We start from the raw sequence: 19,641 nt of genomic DNA on the forward strand, positions 1-19,641 counted from the left end.
AAATATGCAAGAAAAACTGTACTATTCTTTACAATTCTCACAAGTTTATATCTGTGGATAATTAAAATGTGTGGAAAATTAAATTTTATTCCAATTTTGATATTTTTCTAAAAACTCATTGCCATGTGCCAATTCTCTTTGCCTGTTTTAGGTATTTGTCTTCTGTCAGAAATCTATGGTCTCATTTTACATTTTATATGCAATTTCTCTTTGATTTTTTGCCAAAAATAATAATTAATAAATTTTTCTTTCCTTCATATATACTTTCAGCTAAGAAAAATTAAAACAGCAACAAAAACAAAACTGTTGTCTATATTTACACTTTGATCTTCCTTTATTCCTTGGGAAACTTCTAGGCAGGTGGACATCATCAGTCACTGACAGGCAATAGTTGATAGAACTGAGCCAGTCAAGTGATTGCTGTGTGGGGGCAGAGGCAATAGACTTCCTTTTATAGTTCTCTGCTCTTCAGGCACCAAGCAGCTACTCTGAACTGAACATTTACTTCATGTTAATAAGTGCCAGCCCCCAGAAATTTCCTCATATCTTTTTAAGTAGCTTGCCAAATGGCAGCCTGATCAAAGCAATCTAATATGGCTTAAGTGCCACTGGTTGACATTTTGTACTCTTTTATTGGTTTGCATTTTTATCTACATAAAAAATCGGTGATAACTAATATCCAGTTGATCTTTTCATTCTGGTAATAAAATGATAATACAAAGATCTTATTATCCACTGTAGACATCCATCAAAGTACATTTTCCAGTAATGTACTGCTCAGAGTGTTTCTTCCCTATTTCCAAGTCAAAAATGAGGTTAAGTACTTGCCCTTAGATTCCCTTCATCTCTAATACTTGGGCACTGAACTGCAAATAGAAGTTGAACTTCAGCCCTTGACACTTTGTTCACGTTAATGTTATCTGTAATTTTGTTTCCTCTGCATCTTTAGATAAACCATTTTCTATGACAAGCCAAAAGTAGTTGGAAGGTCTGCCTACTAAAATGTTTTTTTTTAATCCCAGAAAGTTTTTATTCTTGTGAAAAAAACAAAAGAAAAGAGGACAGGAGAAAGCAACATTGGAAATGCAGAAGGAAGAAGAGGAAATCTTGGTAGGAAGGAAGGAAGGAAGAACAACTGGGCAGGAAAAGAAACAAATGCATAAGGCATAAATAAAGCCAAATAATGCAAACAAGCACAACAGGCCCCAGAGATCATGAGATTATTAAAATTCATTTTTATATGGATGCAGAAGAGGCCCCAACTCTTTCTGTGGGCAAGAAGGACATTCTGTAATTATGCCACTGATTTGGAAAAACAAAAGAATAGAAAACAATAACAAAAACAAAAAACACAAAGGGCTCCCTGGGTCCACATATTCAAAGTAGTTACTTATGTAACAATTAGGACTCACCTATAGTTGATAGGAGCAAGTTTAGTTTTCAAATTTTCAGTGTATTTTAAACCATAAAAGATTATAGCACTAACAATTTTTAAGGTTACTAGAAGAAGAGAGAAAGAAAAAAATCGGGACTATTTAATCATTCAATACACCACCACAAAGGCCAAATCTTCAGAAAAAAAATTACAGAGAAACACACAGTCAATGATTTTAGATGTATTGTTTGGAATTATTGGGCACCGAAGTTGAAATTGAGACTATCTTGGTAACTCTAAGGTTGACATTAGGCTATCTGCCTCGGCAGACAAAAAAAATGTTGAGTGAAGACCAATCTCTTGTACAGACCCTACTAATCAGGCACTTGAGAAAATATCACAAGCAACAGAAAATTCTTTTTGCATTCTTTAGCGTTTCTAAAAGAGTTCTTAAAGTGAATTAATACTATAGACCAGGCAAGAGACTGTAAAACACTCACCTTTTCATGCAAATAATTCATGGGTATTAGTCACAAAAGCACTTTGTTCAGTCTGATTTGAAGTTTCAGCAATAATTTGTTAATATTTTGTGTTAGTATAGATTTCTATGATAATTTTTTGTGAAATAGTCTATAATTTGGTTTTTTTCATTAATTCAAATAGTTAGTCCTGTTTATGTTAAAAGAATGTGACTTCTTTTCCCATTAACCTTTATTAAAGTGTCCTTCACTATCTAGGGAAGAAACTACCTGCATTAAAAGATGGTGTCTCTTTTAGCAACTTGCATATAAAATTATCGAATCATGATGGAGGAGGCAAGGGTAATATGACTGTCCCTTTATTCCCACCCTAGACAAGAGTGGAGAGCCATAGATAACACACCTCTGTGCTCAGCTTTCAGTCCATGAATTTGCAAAAACTGACCTTCATCTAATGCCAAGTTGCGAATAACAAACGTATTTTAGCTATGCTATAAGCTAATGAACATCCATGGACTGAGATTGGTCTGGGATTGTGTGCAGTCACTGTCTGTTTGTAATCTGAAAGATCAAAACATACACCGAATGGCCACTATTCATAGAGACAGCTCTTTTTCTAAAAAGTGCCCTATCTACACATGAAAATAAGCTTTTTTATTTTTAAATGAAAAGAGGCTCTTTTCTTCCCTTTGAAGATTCTTCACAGCTTTTCCCCTAAGGGGGAAGAATGGTGGCAATATGGAATCTGACAGAGATAGTATAGCATTGGAATTCAGATCTGCCCTTTCTCAGAGGAAGCTTAATAAAGGGCTGTGCCCTAGCCTGTCCATGGAAGATTCTATTGCTGTGTAGGAAGTACTGACACAGCTGAAAAAGAAGCAGGTCTGCCATCTCATATAGTTCCTTTGAATGCATGCAGCCCAATCCTCTTCCCTCTTTACCTACTACCACCCAGTCTTCAATATCAAAGATAGGATAGTCTGTCTGCTGCTATGTTTATTTTCTTTTCCATATCAAGGACAGATGCTATAAACCTGAGAGTAGGGGGTGGAAAAAGATGACTATAGGAAACAGCAGAGCAATTCTAAGTAAATGTAGAGACATTTTTCTGGGAAATTTTCCACCCAAACACAGTACCATTGAATACTAATTCTCAATGTAAGATAATTGTTTATGTTATAGTTTGTATATTTCCTGTGATAGTTTTCTTAAAGTATATCAATTGAGCTATTTCATATTAATCTCACACTACAATTCATATCTTAGATAAGGTATAATTTTTAGAGATGGTGGTGTTATACAGTGATTTAATGGATATGCATTCATTTTTTCAGTTTCAGACAAACCTATGGCTCACAGAGGATACACAAAATACATCAGTCTTTCATTAAATTATAAGTCAAATTGAGATACAGATATTTTTAATTTATTGTTCATTGAGGCTACTCAATAAAATTTCCTAAAATGAATTCCAGGTGAAAATCTCTGCTCATTTTATCACCGAGATAGTTTTGCATTATTTGATAGGTAAATTCCTGCCTTTCCTGAAAGTTGAGACTTCTTTACAGAATGTGGGTTTTCTACTATATCTGCCCACTATTCCCCAAATAAAACAAAGACAAAAAGATATGAAAATGTTACCTGGTCATTCACTGAATGTTCTTTCCAGTGACTGCTGTCAAATAAAGGCATTTGCAGTCCTGTCCGAGGTATGCACTGAAAGCTCATAATCATTCATCTAATTCAAGTAATTTAAATGTAACACATACTCTTCAAAAAGGGAAAAATTTCACTAGCCAGCATAAACCTTTGTCCTCAAGGGTATTATTCTGTGGAATATCCAGAGGAATAAAAAGACTATTCTTAATACCAGAGTTTCATGATAAAAGCCAAATGAGGAAGATAGTCTAACAAGGGCAATTATACTATGCACGTATGTTTTTAAAAATCTTTGATGTAGCTATAGAATACAGAATCACATTTTATTTAGTCAATTTCCCTCAATTGCTAGAATTTGCATAGTTCCATTCTGTAAATTTTAAATTCCATTCTTTATTGTATGTTTCATATAAATAAAATAAAAAGAGTACATAAAATAGAGGTCTAGAAAGAAATATCTTCCCCATATAGATTTTCTGAGATTCAGGAAGGATCAAGAAAATCTATGGTTACATTGAGGCACAAATATGGCTTTGGGAGAGAATATCTGGGGAGTTGTTACTGGGCCTGCATTGATGCCCCAAAGCTGAAAGCAATCTGGACCATAGTATCAGACCTGCAAAATGGGTATTCCTTTTCAGAAAGTATGTAAGTACTAGGGTTGGAGAAGAGATGATATTTACTTGAAAACTTCCACTTGTGTGGGAGCTTCAAGAGATTATTTTCAGGAACATTCTGTATGAGATGATTTTTAATGCCTGGTATGTTGGTTATAACTTATTACATTAATTTTTAATATATCATTATTCAATTAACTTTTTATTGCTGTGATTGGACAGACTCACATTTATGCTACTTTAAAATAAATATTAAAATATATAAAAATATGAGTTGTAAGATGTGCAGTTTTTGAAATAGTATGTATTTTATTGGAAAACTTGTCTTGTTTTTGCAAGTTTAAGACCACCATTTTGTTCCTCAGGGAATGACTTATTGGCATTTGAAAATACAGCCAGTGGTTTGGGGGTCAGATTCCATCAACACACATTCAGCATTTTCCCAAGGATATAGGAAAGTTTTTCACTGAGTATGACAATGAGAGAATGGAAGTTTGTTAGAACCATTTTATTTAAATAGCTAAGGACTTTGTGATCATTGGAGATTTCTTAATGTGATCAGCAAAACCTGGAAAAGGAAAACCTAAACATTGATGTAAAGAAATAAAATATATTTACTCTTAAGATAATGCTATAAATCAAAATAAAATCACAGTCCTTGTACCCTTTCAGGTGGTCTCTAGCCCAAATTCAAACAAAATCCAGTCCATGCATCTTTTCTGATTCATCATTTGGCATGCATGTCACAAATTTGAAGGGTTTTGGTTACTTTCGCAGATATATGATTAGGATGTAAAAATTCATTATGTAAATACCCTTAATAATCAAGGAAGAACTTTTTAGACAAGTAATTTTCTATGAATATATAACTTGGAAAAAGACATTTTCCTATGTAAAACTTTAGTTGAGTTTAGAAGGATTTAATAGTAACTCAAAGTGAAAGAAATTAAACAATTTTTATATATTTGAGTTAAGAAATAAAGACAGAAGGAAATAAGACCCACAGTATTTTCTTCAATTTGGTTATGAAGAGAACTACTGGAGTCCAAGATATGGCAAAATATAAATGCCACCTGCAGTACCTGAAGCTCTACAGAGGTGTTGGCACCTTCTGCTACAAAATTCTCATCATCTCTTTTCCTATTTAGAGGTAGGAACTGCAGTGGGAAATTCTTCAGCTGTATAGATTTGAAAATGAATTTTTACAACCCAGATGATGGACTGGTATACTTCAAAAGTAAGTTTATGAGTTTCATAAACACATTTATCTTGCTTTCTCTCTTATTCTTTTTTTTTTTTCTTGCCTAGCTTACATCATAATGGAGGAATAACATTTTAAAAATTTTGAATAGGCACTTACTGGAATTACAGTTAATCCTGATACAATCTAGATGGGGAAGAATAGATGAAAAATGAAAATTTATCCTTCAAGGTAATAGCTGCAGACATCCAATAAAATCACAGTCCACCCTTCCGGGGACAGACACATGCAAATATGGCCACTGCATATCATTATTCTTTACATACTTCTAGGACCCAGATTTATTGTTATAAAATTCACCATTGGAAACAACAATAGAAGGTTTAAAAAATGGCCAATTCAAACAAAGCTACATGGTGACAAATCTAAGTGAAATAAAGAGTTGTTAAATGTCAAAGATGCTTGGCTTAGTCTGGCTGCAACTTTCTCCCCATCTGTGAAAGAACATATCATTGTTTTCAGCAAAATTAAAAAGTGCTCCGTCACAATGGGGTACAGTGCAAACTCAGCTAGGCTCAGACATCTTGGACCTCCAAAATCTAATATCCCACAAAGGCCAGCAGAATCCTTCAGAATTGCATTGGTTGAATGGAGAGCAAGTTAAAATCATTCTCATCTCACACTAATGTTTTGTTTTTACATTTTATTTGCTGAGTATAAAAATTGGCTAGATTCCATACCTTGTATTAATTGGAGGAGGAAAGAAACAACTGTATGTTTTCTTTAGAAACTCTGGTGGCTAAGGAGTAATCGTTATTCAGAACACACAATCCTATGCCTTTCTTAGGAGCTAACAATGTTATCTCTATGTAATAAGTGTCATGGTTAACAATGCTATTGATTTTTCCTTTTTTATACTTGCTTCATATGAAATTAGCTGCTATTACTATAAGAACAGAATATCTGGTGTAATTATAATGGCTATTTCTAAAGGACTACATGGGATACTTTATGTTTATTTTATATATAGATATATATCTGTTGGTTTTAGTTTTAGTATTTAATGCCTTTGGGGAACATGAAAAATATAAACCTAGATTCTGTTTCCATATAGCTGAGTTTGTCATGTGTCGTCAACCGCATCAGAAAAGTGGTTGCAAACAGCCAAGGACCAGCACCTACACCACTCTTTCTACAGAATGCTTTGCTGTTGAAAAATTCCCATGAGTGCTTCCCTTGGGCCAACAGCCCCTTTAAAGCAATTAGGCGATTTATTTTGATTGGCTTGTAGTAACCTGTCATTGTCACTAGAGGGAACTCTAACAGAACAGTAAGCGAGAGTGCTATGTGTTCTTCAGTATTTTTAAAAAAACTGATTATTTAACTTAATTTCACTAATTAAATGTAATTATATGCAATAAGCTACCAATGGGATAATTTTATATTTTATGAGTTAGCATTCTGCCCAGCACAATTTGAAAATGTAGGTGGGTTTTCTACAAATGGCTTTACTTTATCACATTTTATTACTCTTTTTGCAAATCTATGTGGTTTCAAATTTTATTCTTCTCTTTCTGTTTATTCATTTCTGTGTGTGCTTAACACTTTCAGGAAATACAGTAAAACCTCATTAATTTTTACTCCTCTTCTTTGGAGTTAAGGATAATATTGAAACTTATTGGGCAGAATATTAATTCTTCCTTCAGTATGAGCGAGTTCTCCTGAAAATTTTTTTTTTTTCTTTTTAAAACATAAGCCAGATTTTGAAAGGCCAAGTTCACTCAGGAAGAAAACTAATTTCAACTACTTCCATATACATTGATGACACAATTTGCATGAAACAATATGCTAATTATGGATAATTCTTATTCATCATTAAAATAAGCCTAGTAAAGCCCTTTCCTGGACAAGATTTTTCCAGCTATTAATTGTGTTTTTGAGTGTAAAGCTATTAATTGAAAATGATAAAAACTGCTTAAAGTTTTAATCTATAATTCAGACTTTTTCTTAACTCAGCCTGGTTTTTCCCCGTAATTCATCCAGATTGGTGAGGTTTTACTGTAGCGACTCTTCCTTAATACTACAATTAAGCAGGAAAGCATTATCTTTCTGTAGAAGAGCCTGTGTCCTTAGTGTTCTCATGGCTGTTTGCTAAGGGCCGCAGACTTTGGGCATTGAAGGGTTGTGGATTGCTGTTTGAGAGCAAACTATCACCACACAGTACGCCAAAACAGAAAAGATGAGGTACCACAAAGGTAACTACTCAAAGGAGAAGCCATGGAATGGAGTAAGAACAATTGTTGATCCAGAGAACAAATCAAAAATTTGATATTTTGTGTGAATGTTATCTAAGTAAACAGATTTTATGGATCTGCAAGGATATCATTTATAACCAATCACAATGTCAGTAAACGTAACAACAGCAAGTTCGGTTTGAGGCATCGTCAAGCCTAATAATTTACATTTTCCATTAACTTCATTGATAGTTATGGCTTCCCTTTTAAGAACCCTCAGTGGTAGGAATCACAAAACAGTAAGTTACGTTAAACATAACAAAAAACAATAAAAAGATGTCCAAACAAACCTATATTACTTTGAGTGATGGAAATAAGACCATTAAGTGTTTTAACTTTCCATGGCAAACAGGCTATTTGATAAATGTTTGCAGGCAAAACTGAACAAAAAGTGGAAAGTGTTAATTCAATGGGGGAAGGCAAGTTGTTACCTAGATTGACCGTCAGTTTCACACGCCCTGCGTCTAGCTCCAGGCGGAGTGTGTCTGCGGAGTCTCTAGAAGTGGTTGCCATTAGAATGCCGTATGCACGCTGGGATCGGAACCTTAAGGATACATCCTCAGCCTCCGTGTGCATGACCACTGGGAGCTGGATTTTCATAAACATACTCCCATCATAGCTCAAAACCGTTGCCTCTATAAATGGAAAATGAATGTAATAAGTTCTTGGTTAGTTTAGTGAATTTATACTTTGAATAAGAAAAGGGTGATCTATTAAAGATTTCTAGATAGAACACAATAGTACAAAATCAGCTTGTCTTCAGAAATAATTTTTTTTTTAAGCTGGAAAGAGAAGTCACAGTAAAGAGGACTTCCTTTTGAAGTCCAGAAACAGAGATAGCAGCCCGTTCCTTTTTTATTCCCATAGCACTTTCTACCTATTGCATTAATCTTAATGGATTATAAGTGCTTATGGATGTCTCTCTCCTCAAAAGCAGAGATCTTATTCTTTTGCATAACCACAGTGTAAGCCTAGTTTGAAAGACCAGCAACTATTTAAGGCACATTTACATATTAGTACGGTGGTCTCACCAACTAGTTCAACCTTGCCTTGGCTCTGAATTCTTCATCTGCAAAATCAGGGGATACGACTAGAAGACCTCTAAGGCCTTGTCTTGCCCTAAAAATTCATAGTGCTAAGAAAAGTTACTATTATCATTTTTTTCATAATTCCTTCCCTAATGGATTGGTTTTTTTTAAAAGGAAAAAAAAGGACTATGACTTAAATTTAGGAATTAGGTCAATATTTCACCAAAGGTGATATTCAAAAAAAATAAAAGAAAAACTGATATTAGCAAACAGATGATGCTTCTTTTGAGCCACTATGTTTAACCAGGCAATTTTTACAAATGCACAAACAATAATTACATTTTAAAGTTCATTTACAGACAAGGGGTAACTGAAAACATTATATATAAGCACAATGCTAATGTCCCAAATATATTAAGCTATCACCCAAAAGTCAATAACAATGTGCTTTGGTTATATTGAATAAGAATACAGGTGGGACTGAGGAATTTGTAAGGGTGTGTGTTACTAAACTAAGGTAGATGGTCTTATAATAATAAGTTGCTTATTGTGATATTAAATAAGTGAATAGAAAAACTGTTCATGACAAACTAACTGCTTTAAGAAATAGCACCCCTTAGTATTAAACATCATATGGTAGTGGAATACTGCAAAACAAGTGTGAGTCATTTTGCTTTCTCATTGGTTCCAATAACTCAGAATGCCATTCAATAAAAGAAAAACTACCTGGAATTAAAATAAACTAGGTAATCTTCATTATTTGGCCTATTTACATGGCACAGCAATTAACTTTGCTGATGTTATTAAGATTCCATTTGAAGTTGTGGCTTTGCAAGTTTACCTTTTAGAAAGTCCAGAAAGTCAAGTATTGTTTCTGTCAGACTTTGATCATTATTTGTTTTCATCACGCGATTGAATTTGCATTCAGAACCTCTGAGCACTGAATGTTCCAGTCTCCCTCCTTGGCTCCCTTCTCTTTCCATCTACTTCATGACTTAAGAGGTCAACTCACACACTCACTCCCCTAATACTTATCAACAGTCCTGGTTTCTCTCCTGAGCTCTATCATCCATTGTCTATTTGACAACTCCAATTGGAATATGATAGACACCTTACTCAACTCTTAATTCACTCCCCCCAAAATGAATAAACTCAAAATGTGCTCCCTCTCCAGTTTTCTCCATCTCAGTAAATGGTATAACCCCATTGTTCAGACCCAAACATGTCTTACTGTCACTTGTCTCTTACCCTCTCTGTCATGCCCAATCTATTTGCAAGTCTGAAAGTCTTATAAACTCTAATTTCAATCCATTTTCTGAATTGATGGTTTCTCACCTTTGCCACTATAATAGCTCCCTCAATGTTGTCTACTTCTACTTTTTCTCCCTGCACCTAGCAGCCAAGCTAAACTTTTAAAGGAAAAATAAGATCATATCATTCTACTGCTAAAACTATACTCCTCCTCAATAGTTTCCTACTGTAATTAGAAGATAATCTGTACTCCTTATTTTAATCTAGAAAGATCAGTGTGACCGAGACCCCAGCCCATCTCTCTGGGCTTAACTTGTAGCATCTCTCCTTCCTCCCCACCCCATTTAGTGAGCTCCAGCCACATCAATCCATGTTTTCACTGAAGGGTCTGCACTTGTGGATCCCTCTGTCTTAAAAGGTTTTACCCTAGAACTTTAAATGGTTGGTTCCTTTGGCATTTAGGTTTCTGGTCAAATGTTACTCCAGAGAGGCCTGCTCTCCTCTGCAGTTATTCTATATCTATTTACCATTTCATTTAAAAAAAAAATACCATTTCTCACTTGTTTGTACAGTTTATCTATATTTGCTCTTTAGAATACAAATGTCTTTAGGGCGGAGATCAGTCTCTCTTATGTGTTGCTCTACGAGCAATGAGTGACTCCAAAAGCACAGACACCCAGTTGAGCGTCAATAAATAATCATTAAATTGACAGTTGCACGTATATAAAAAAACACACATATATATGTCTGTATATACGAAATAGCTTATTTCAGTTGGGTACCAAGCTTACATAAATGCTCAAGAAATTAGGTATTTATTCTGCCTATTGTAAGTGGATTCTAATTTCTGTAATGTGTGTGAACAAAATATTTAATAAAGTCTACTTTAAAGGCCAAAATTGGGCTGCAAAAGACAGACTAAGAAAAGTGCCTACTTATCAAAGTAGGTTAGGCGATGACGTAAGCACTGAGAAAATAATACGACTTTCTTAAAATACAGTGGTTCTACATCATAGCATGTATTTTTCCAGTTACATAAGAAGTTTCCTAATCGGGAGCAATATCACAAAGGAGAGAGGCTAATGCAGATATTCAAGTAGTAGTTGCTCAAGAAATAATTAAAATATGATTGTAAAGTTGTAGTGAATTCTAGAAAAGAAGTGTTTCTGGTATAATTTTAAAAGAAATTTTTGATCTTTTCTTTCCTAAACTATAACCAATCATGGTCAGTATCTATAAAACAACCTGAATAAAGTTTAAAAGCCATTATCAATTGTCCAGTTACTTTGGTTTCATATACATAAAAGCATGAAAGCCATGTTAGTTTTCTCCTTCTATTTATTTAATCTATACATCTAGTCTCTATTATTCAATAGTCATATTTTAGATCATATTCTTCTATGAAAAGTACCTTTATTTGATTGAAAACTAAGTAGGGACATATCCTTTTGGAAATATAGATGAATGGCAAGGGATCATAAATATAGTGTGAAATACAATCCAGAGTAGAGAAATAACCAGAATCATTGGCCTTGAACATTCTCCCAAAAGCTGCATGACTGAAATAACATAATAAAATAATAAAACTCAAGTGCCCCTAAGTGCCATTTAAATAATTCTCGATGTGAAAATAACTTGTTGATAAATGACAAATGAAAGCCTAAATAATTCCTCATAATTAAAGTTAACGTTTAATTAGGCAAGAAATGGGAAATGCGCAAGGTTGTAGTCTAGAGTTTCCAAATAAATGGTAAACAACATTCTGACATTTGAAGGTTATGCTATTTGGCAGCATTCTTTAACATTAGTAAAATTATTTTATCATTTAGAACATAAAAGAATCCTTAAAAGGCTAATTCCAATACAATACTTCCCAGTGGGGGAGAAAAACAGCTTCGAGTTTGTCTTCTATATCTCCTTCTCCCTTGTCATTAAGTTTGATAAATTTGCTTTTCTGCATTATTCCGTGTTGCAATCTAAAGTGTACACCTGTGCTTAGTTTTGCCGAAAGGCAGTCACATATTGTGATCAACGATGAAAATCAGACAGGGAGCCAAATTATATGGCTCTGACATCTGTCCCTCCATCTGTTAGAGTTTGAACAAACAAATATAAAGTAGACCTCTGATTATACCAATGCTCTTGTTTTAAATATAACTGAGAATAATTTCTATATAGTCCAGCCTCCACAAATTCTCAGTTTTATTAAAGCAGGAGGGAAGTTGCCAGATTTAACTTATATTTACTGAACATTATTTTTGTATTATTCTTTCTTATAGGACAAATACAGGAAAGAAAATACTATTTTCCTATTTGCTTAAGTTAGCAAATATTTTGTTCTTTCTTATAAACCCCTTTGCTTCCTTAATGCAAGATGAAACTTTCCTATAATTGCAACATCATTCCCCATGCTGCAATATCCACGAACTTGAACATTTTTTTAATTACTTTGAATAATTATCTTCATAAATTATCAATTATCGCTCTATAACGACAAAAGAAAAACTTTATAAATGCTCTTTTTTTAATTTCAGGATTTGTCAATCATTTCATCTGATCAGCTTTATGTGATCAGAATGCATCTGGAGAAGAAACTCATTCAGAGTTCTTTCTTTGGAATTGGATTTTCAGAGGATCAGGTATGATCTCATGTTAACTGAACTACGGCATACCTGGGAACTGGAAAAACGCCAAATTTTGTGGTATTGAGCATGACAAACATCCCATATTTCCCTTGATCTCAAGAAGCGCCATCATGTAAGCAAGAAAATTAATGCTGAAAAGCAAAGACTTCTTAAAACACACTCAGGTAGTCCAGAAACAAGAACCACCCCAATATGACCATTTTCTCCTCAACATACATCCAACCTGGAGACAAAGATATCTGCAGAAATTTCTAGGCTCTTGTCAGATAAAAATGTGTGCTGAATCCCAGTGATGAAGTATGCTATTAAGTTCTTATTTGCAAATCTACATATGTTTGCTGCTCCTCCTTCTAATTATTACAATATATAAATGATTCCTTTCCTTCATTCTGGCTCAGAAAGTTCTACAATTTCCATTCTTATTTTTGCCATATGCAGTAACGTAATATTGCCACAGGGTGGTACACCATGCATATTTAACCGAAAGCTTTTGTAATTCATGCGACAGTTGAGTTATACCCTTTTCCAGCTTCACTTAACCAAGAGGCATCAGAATACTTGGCAGCTTTCTGAGTGATTAAAATTAAAACAAAACCTTAAATCATGCAGGTCTGCTAATCTCATATTATGCCTAACTGTATTATACCTTGCAAGCTTTGTTACTCCCCCCGACCCTTTTTGTCAATTTCCAAAAACCAAGCTAAACAAACATAAACTAGAATTAGGAAGAAAATTGCAAAGAAGAAATTTATAAAGAATACACACAAACCAAACTACACAGACAGAGCTAAGCTGTAATTACAATTCACAGGAATTGCAAGTAGGAACTATCCCAGGGAGAATGAATACAGCTATGTGATAAAATACTTAATCATCTATTGCCCTGTCTAATTGTATGATGCAGAATAGTGATAGCATTTTGGTAAGTTGCTTAATATATTGTTATATTATTAATTTATTATCGATGATTATTCATATATATTAACACTAATCATACAACTGGTAAGCTTATGTCCCTTCTTGTTAAGATAAAGAACCAAAATTACATTTCAATTTTGGGTTTTACAAAACAATCATTTTTTTTTCTCTAGGAAGTTTTAGGTTAAATGAAATAAACTATTTCAAGAATACAAAAGAAAAAAACCTAAATGTTCACATCTTAAAAAAATAGATGCCATATACTCTTAGGCTAAATATCTAATAGAGCAATGTTATTTGTAACACGAAAGGACAATAGAAAAACTCATCAATATTTTTTGTATTGATTTTTAGTTCCATTGTTGAAAATAAGTGACAATGGGAGTAGTGACTAAAGCATTTATCTGAAACACTGGGTCGATGGAAGAATAAGCTTACAACTATTTTTTCTGCTATTTCTTGCTTTAGCCTGCTCTGCAGCTCAGCTGTGAGAGCTATCACCCGTAAGTCTTCCTTTAACCCTTATTCCTCTCCTTTTAATGGAAGAATAGGAAAAAAAAAAAGAAAAGAAAAGAAAACTGGAGCTTTGCCTCCTCTTAGAGATGGAGAGGAGGTACCTGCTCATAATATCAACAGGCACAGCTAACCCTTAATATCAAAAAGGTGAATGAATCTTTGGCAATCAGTTAGGTCCTAGGCAAAGGTGAGTCCCTTACCAATTAGGGTACACTTCCAAAAACGTGGGTGTAGATGATTTAAAGTCAGAGGATATTGCCTCTTGGGTAAGCTGACCGAAGCGAAATGAGTAGGCTAAGTTAAGTCTCACCCAAATGTGTCAGGGAAGTTGCAACTTAACAGCTTAACTTGCCTCAAAAGCTATTTCTTAGCATAGGAATTAGCACTGGAGGTCATAGATATGTTGAATCCATGCCTCTTTTACTGTCTAGTGTCCCGAAGTTTAAAACTGGGCAAAAAAGACAGCCATTATTGTCTATAATACATCTTAGGCTCATACCCTTGAGGATACTAAGGATCTAAATTTCTCTTCCTGCATATACTTAAAGAACGGTGTCTTCCCAGAATCAAGCCCTTTGAAAATCATTAAGGGCTCATCAGTAATCCAAGTCAGGTGTGGCTGCTCAGCTTGCAGAGAGAGTTTACTTCAGCAGAGCATACATTACGTTTCAATGGTCAGTTCACGTTCGAGGTCAACATGTAATATACTTTTCACCTCAGGGAGTTGGCTGCCGGGTTTTTGGAATCTTACCTCTCTCACAGGACCTGCCGAGATAGCCTGTTCCGGAACAATCGCAGACATATCTGTTCCACCCATCCCTGCACATGCCATTGTTTTTGCAAGGGTTGCTAAGGCACGGTTTTGCTGTTTCCCTTGAGCAGGAGGGCTTCACTCCAGCAGTACTTTGAACTTCAGCCATTTGCCGGATATCTTTGCTCTGGCCATCAATGAACAAATCCCTGATGCAGCCCACGTAGCCATAGTTGAGCAGAGCAGTCCACACCTCAGTGGGGAAGACAAGGCCAGCCTTATTTTCTGGCAAGCCCCCCAGGTACAACTCATCATCCAGGTCCAAAATCTCACTCTCGCCAGGAGCAGTGTAGGGCGTGCGCAGCGTGTTGACAGAAATGGTACCTGTGGCAAAGACAAGAGAATGTACAGGTCTTTACAGAGCACCAACGTGTTCTAATTATCACCCTTTCTCTCTTTCATCTGCTTAAGGATGAACTCCTTGAGGGCAGATATTTCTTATTATTCTTTCTAATCCCCAGAATCTGGTAATTCCCAGTGGAATTAAAAAAAAATCTGCAGAATTAAGTAACTTTAGAAATAAAGCAGATTGTAACTAAAATGGTTTCATTTGAATTTGAGAATGAAAATTGGAGTGTACAGTGAACCAATAGTATTTGTCAGCCTGCAACATCTCAGCCAATACACACTATTTTAATGTAATGCATATATATACACACACACACACATTAAAAATAAATTGGCATTCTATATAACTCTCTGGAAGAAAGTCAGACTCCCCTTAGCGCTTGTTTTCAAAGCTAGTATGCATCTGCAAACCAAGGAAAGATGATAAGTCAACATCTTTCACTGATTTGTTTGCTCCAATTGAACACAATAGTTTGACAGATTACCTATGTTAAAACCGGACTTCTTCACTCCTAGCTGTATGAATCTATCAATTAACCTCTATGGTTTTGGCCCCCTTATCCATAATATGGGCATAATAATATGATCTACCTCATATGGTTGCTCTGAGTGTTTAATAGAATAATACTAGCAAAGTGTTTGGTTTATAATAAGTAGTGCATAAATACTCAGCATACTATTTCAACGAAAGAATCAAGTAAAATCAATTGCTTACTTCTTTTTAAACCAAACTAGTTATTTGTCTAAATTGACAAGGCTTTCTTTTCCTCATTTCAAATACTAAGGAGAAAAATCTATTGGTTTATAAATCTGCAAGAACTCAAACCCTAAGTATGGGCTGAACAGATATTTATCTACATGGGATTACTTGAGAGTCACGGAAAAATGTTTGCGGAATCCATGAAAAAAAGGAAAAAAAATGAAAGATGAAAGCACATTCCTGATCAACACTTGCATATATATGTCAGATTACCAAAAATTCCACCGATATTCTACATCCAGGAAGACCTCTGTAAAAATGCAAATGTGGTAGCTGTACAGCACACCACATGGACCTACTACCATATTATCTCAGATTTATTTCTCAGATCTAGATCATAAAGCGGAATAGGAAGAGGCTAATGAGAGACAATGTTGGGAAAGGTCTGATGGCATGAGGGGCATTGGCAGAGGGCCTCAGCGATTCAGGGAGCAGACACAGCAGAGACCCAGAGACCGAAGGGGAGGTAGAGAAATGGAGGCAGAAAGAGGAAGTGGAGAGTGGGTAGCGTTTGTCTGGGAAGATGCATTGTGCTGCTTCGCAGAATACTGAAGGCCGCCCCAAGTGAAAACATACCTTACTACGGAGGTGGGGCTGGCCTGTACATTGTGCCCGTGACTATTCCGAACCCCAGCAGAAGGGCAGCCCTCCATCTGGGGAGTGTAATGGGATCTGTCTTTGTGAGGGAGAAGGCCACGGCAGCCACTAACGGAGACTGCCCAGGCAGCCAACTCATTAAGAAAACGTTTGTCTCTCTAGACCTTCACAGAAAGAAATGGAAAAGGCTCCTAGGGGAGAAGCACTCAAAGGCATTGCTATTTTGGCCTTCCCATGAGGGGAGCATAATAGGGATTTCCGAGGGAGGCAGCCAAAAGGAAAAGGACAAAGGATTCATTTTTACCGCTCGCATTTGTGCAAGTGTCTAGAAGAAAACTCTCATTTAGGAACATATAGGTACCATAAAATCTGATTTAGAAAAATATAAAGAATATCATTTTGGGGGAAATGAAATGATATCATATTGAGAGGGAACGTGACTCTTTTCTCTTTTAAATAGAACGATCGTGGCATGCATTTTTAAAACATTGTTTTGTGTACAACCCTGTCCAAAATGCCCTAAGAAGTGAGGTAACAGATGGGCCTTATCCTCTGCAATAGCTAATGTAACTAAGAAAATGATAAGAATGAATATTAATGAGCAAAGGAAAACTGGACATTTAAGAAAGCACATATTATGTGAAAAGCAAAGGGCTGCATGCGATGAACTCAGTGACTTATGTGTTTAAGATGAAAGAGAGAGGGATGTTACTCTTTTCTAATTAGTCCAAGAAGGCTTCCTAAAAACAACAGAATTTCTGAGGGTTTGATGAAATGAGTATGTCCTATTGATAAGAATTGTTAGGAGACACAGAGCTTAGCAAGTAAACAATGATAAATTATTACAAGAGTGGATATATTTAAAAATACATGTAATTTTTCCCAATATGGCATTTTATTCATGGAATGAGCTTGATTCAGTTCAAGAGGGGGAAAAACACGTGGGAAAATTATTAACATATTGTCCTCATTCAGGATGTTAAAATTCTGACAGTAGGAGGACGCATAGAGGATGCCTGAGATGAGGAAAGTCACTTGTTTGCACAACACTTCACTCTGTACCTCCTTCACGTAGTGTCCTTAGCTCAGTGTGCTGTGTTTACACTCTCAGGGGCAAAACTGGTGCCAGGTATTTCACACAAGCATCAGTGACAGTGTGTCAGGCAGTGAGGATGAAATGACTGGGTCTCTTGATTTTTATTTCTGGTGTGTTAGTGCCTGCTTTGAGTAAAGTATTGCAAGAAAGTTCAGTTACCTTTTCATGCTTGTTCTTGTTAACATGGATAGAGTTAGATACTCACTGTAACTTTATCATTAGACTAGAATTTTCTGATCACAATTCAAAAAATAAGACCACAGTTTTCACATAGCTTAGTGCATGTTTATGTACACACACACACACACACACACACACACACACACACGCCACACAAAAAAAGTTTAACAGAAAAAAATATTTAACTCTATTGCCTCTGAGGCACTTTGATATTTTTTCTCTTATCTTATTATCAAATCAAATGCTGGACCATCAAACGGATTTCAGAACCAACTATCAAGTTGTAACTCACTGTTCCAAAAATAGATTGAGAGGTTATCAACATAAAGGATAAGTATGTTTCTTCCATAGTTCCCTATTTTCCCTTTCAGAGACAATTTTACAGTTCTCATGGAAAGATGAAGCGATGAAATACAGGAGAGACAGAGAAATGAATATAATGCTAACTTCATCTCAAATATAATCCAAGAAAGACTAGACTTTAAATTTGGCCCTGGATTCAAAGTTGAGATACATCGGGCAAATGCATGTATCAGATATTATTCATTGGCATATTCTGTAAACAAACATCATAAAATGAAGAAAACATGACTGAAGAGCAAGTACTATTTTCTCTATATGTTTTGCTAATCCATTTGTACTTATATTAACATATTTTAGACAATCTTTATAAAAGAGATGGAAAATAAACAGGAAGAGTAGACTTTAATTCAAGTGGGATGGAAACAATTATTTTTATATTTTGAAGATTCACAGAGTAAAAATAATTTGACATAATAAGTAAATTTTACTATTGAATCTAATCTAAATAGATGTTTATATTTTAGCCTAAACATGTGTCCTGAAATACACACATTTCGGATAAGAGATTGGAATCCCACATCTCCTTGATGATTTTCCTGTGGATATGAATCAATGGACATATTCACCTAGCAAAAGGGTCATCATAGAATCTGAATTAGTTTAAACCAATTAACACATACATATGAGCATAGTGAAATTTAAAATTAAGGTTCCCAAGTGTTCATTTTATTGTAATTGAGTTATAAAGGCAGTGGTTACAAAGAACACATCAAATGAATATGTAAACCTGTTCATTGATAATTGAAGAAAACTGAGTAGTTGCTATAGCTGTATATATCAATAGAAAATAAGAATTTTCTAAAAGCTGAGGTAAATAAATTTTATAAATAAAATTTTAAGAGAAAACAAAAATTCAGGTATATTAATGGGTCATCCCTCTATCTTTTTCCAGGAATTACAAATATTGATATAGATAGTAACATAGGTTGGCTCTTTCATACAATCTATCCCTTCCACTAAAATTACATTTGAAGTTTCTGGTAAGTTAAATAAATACTTTATATAAACATCGTTACATTTGAACTGTTGAAATTTGTGAACAGTAGTCATATTTGAGAACTTACTCAGTGCTTCATACTTCACTATTTAAGTACCCAAAGCATCCTGCTATGTTATTTTACTTTTTAAAGGAATGAGATTGCAGCTAAAAATAAATGTATTTGTGTACATAAGACTTTTATAATTTTAATGTAGAAACAAAATTAAATTATATTAACATTTAAAGCTGGATTTTTTCAGGGCAAGTGCAAAAAGTAAAACAAAGTTGATAAGTAGACAAGGTAATATTTATTTAAGAATATTCATAAGCATGAATAATAAATTCAGCTTTCATGTAAAATTGTATATAAAGGTTAGAATAAACTGTTAAAAACAGGTCTTAGTTATAAACATGAAAATCAACTTTACAATTTGGTGTGATATTTATAACTAGTTACTTTTTATTCTTTTTTTCATGCAATTTTTTTTTAACTATTCTACTTCCATAAAATTAGCTTACAGTGT

At 34.7% G+C, this 19,641-nt stretch overlaps 1 protein-coding gene across 14 annotated transcripts in view; it reads right to left on the bottom strand.

Annotated features, from left to right (window-relative positions):
• Positions 1–19,641, bottom strand: part of NRXN1 (neurexin 1) — a 1,034,155-nt gene that overhangs the window by 566,887 nt on the left and 447,627 nt on the right. For 7 of the 14 annotated variants that reach the window (XM_045549570.1, XM_045549572.1, XM_045549576.1 and 4 more), the window contains 3 exons: positions 14,735–15,118; positions 8,057–8,260; positions 5,491–5,517 (listed from right to left, as the gene is read on the bottom strand). In XM_045549570.1, coding sequence (XP_045405526.1) covers positions 5,491–5,517; positions 8,057–8,260; positions 14,735–15,118 — 615 coding nt within the window. The remainder of the gene's footprint in view (positions 1–5,490; positions 5,518–8,056; positions 8,261–14,734; positions 15,119–19,641) is intronic. The other 7 variants (XM_045549583.1, XM_045549582.1, XM_045549580.1 and 4 more) reach the window with 1 other exon arrangement.

The sequence above is a fragment of the Lemur catta genome, chromosome 4 (assembly GCF_020740605.2).
Source record: "Lemur catta isolate mLemCat1 chromosome 4, mLemCat1.pri, whole genome shotgun sequence".
Taxonomy (NCBI): domain Eukaryota; kingdom Metazoa; phylum Chordata; class Mammalia; order Primates; family Lemuridae; genus Lemur; species Lemur catta.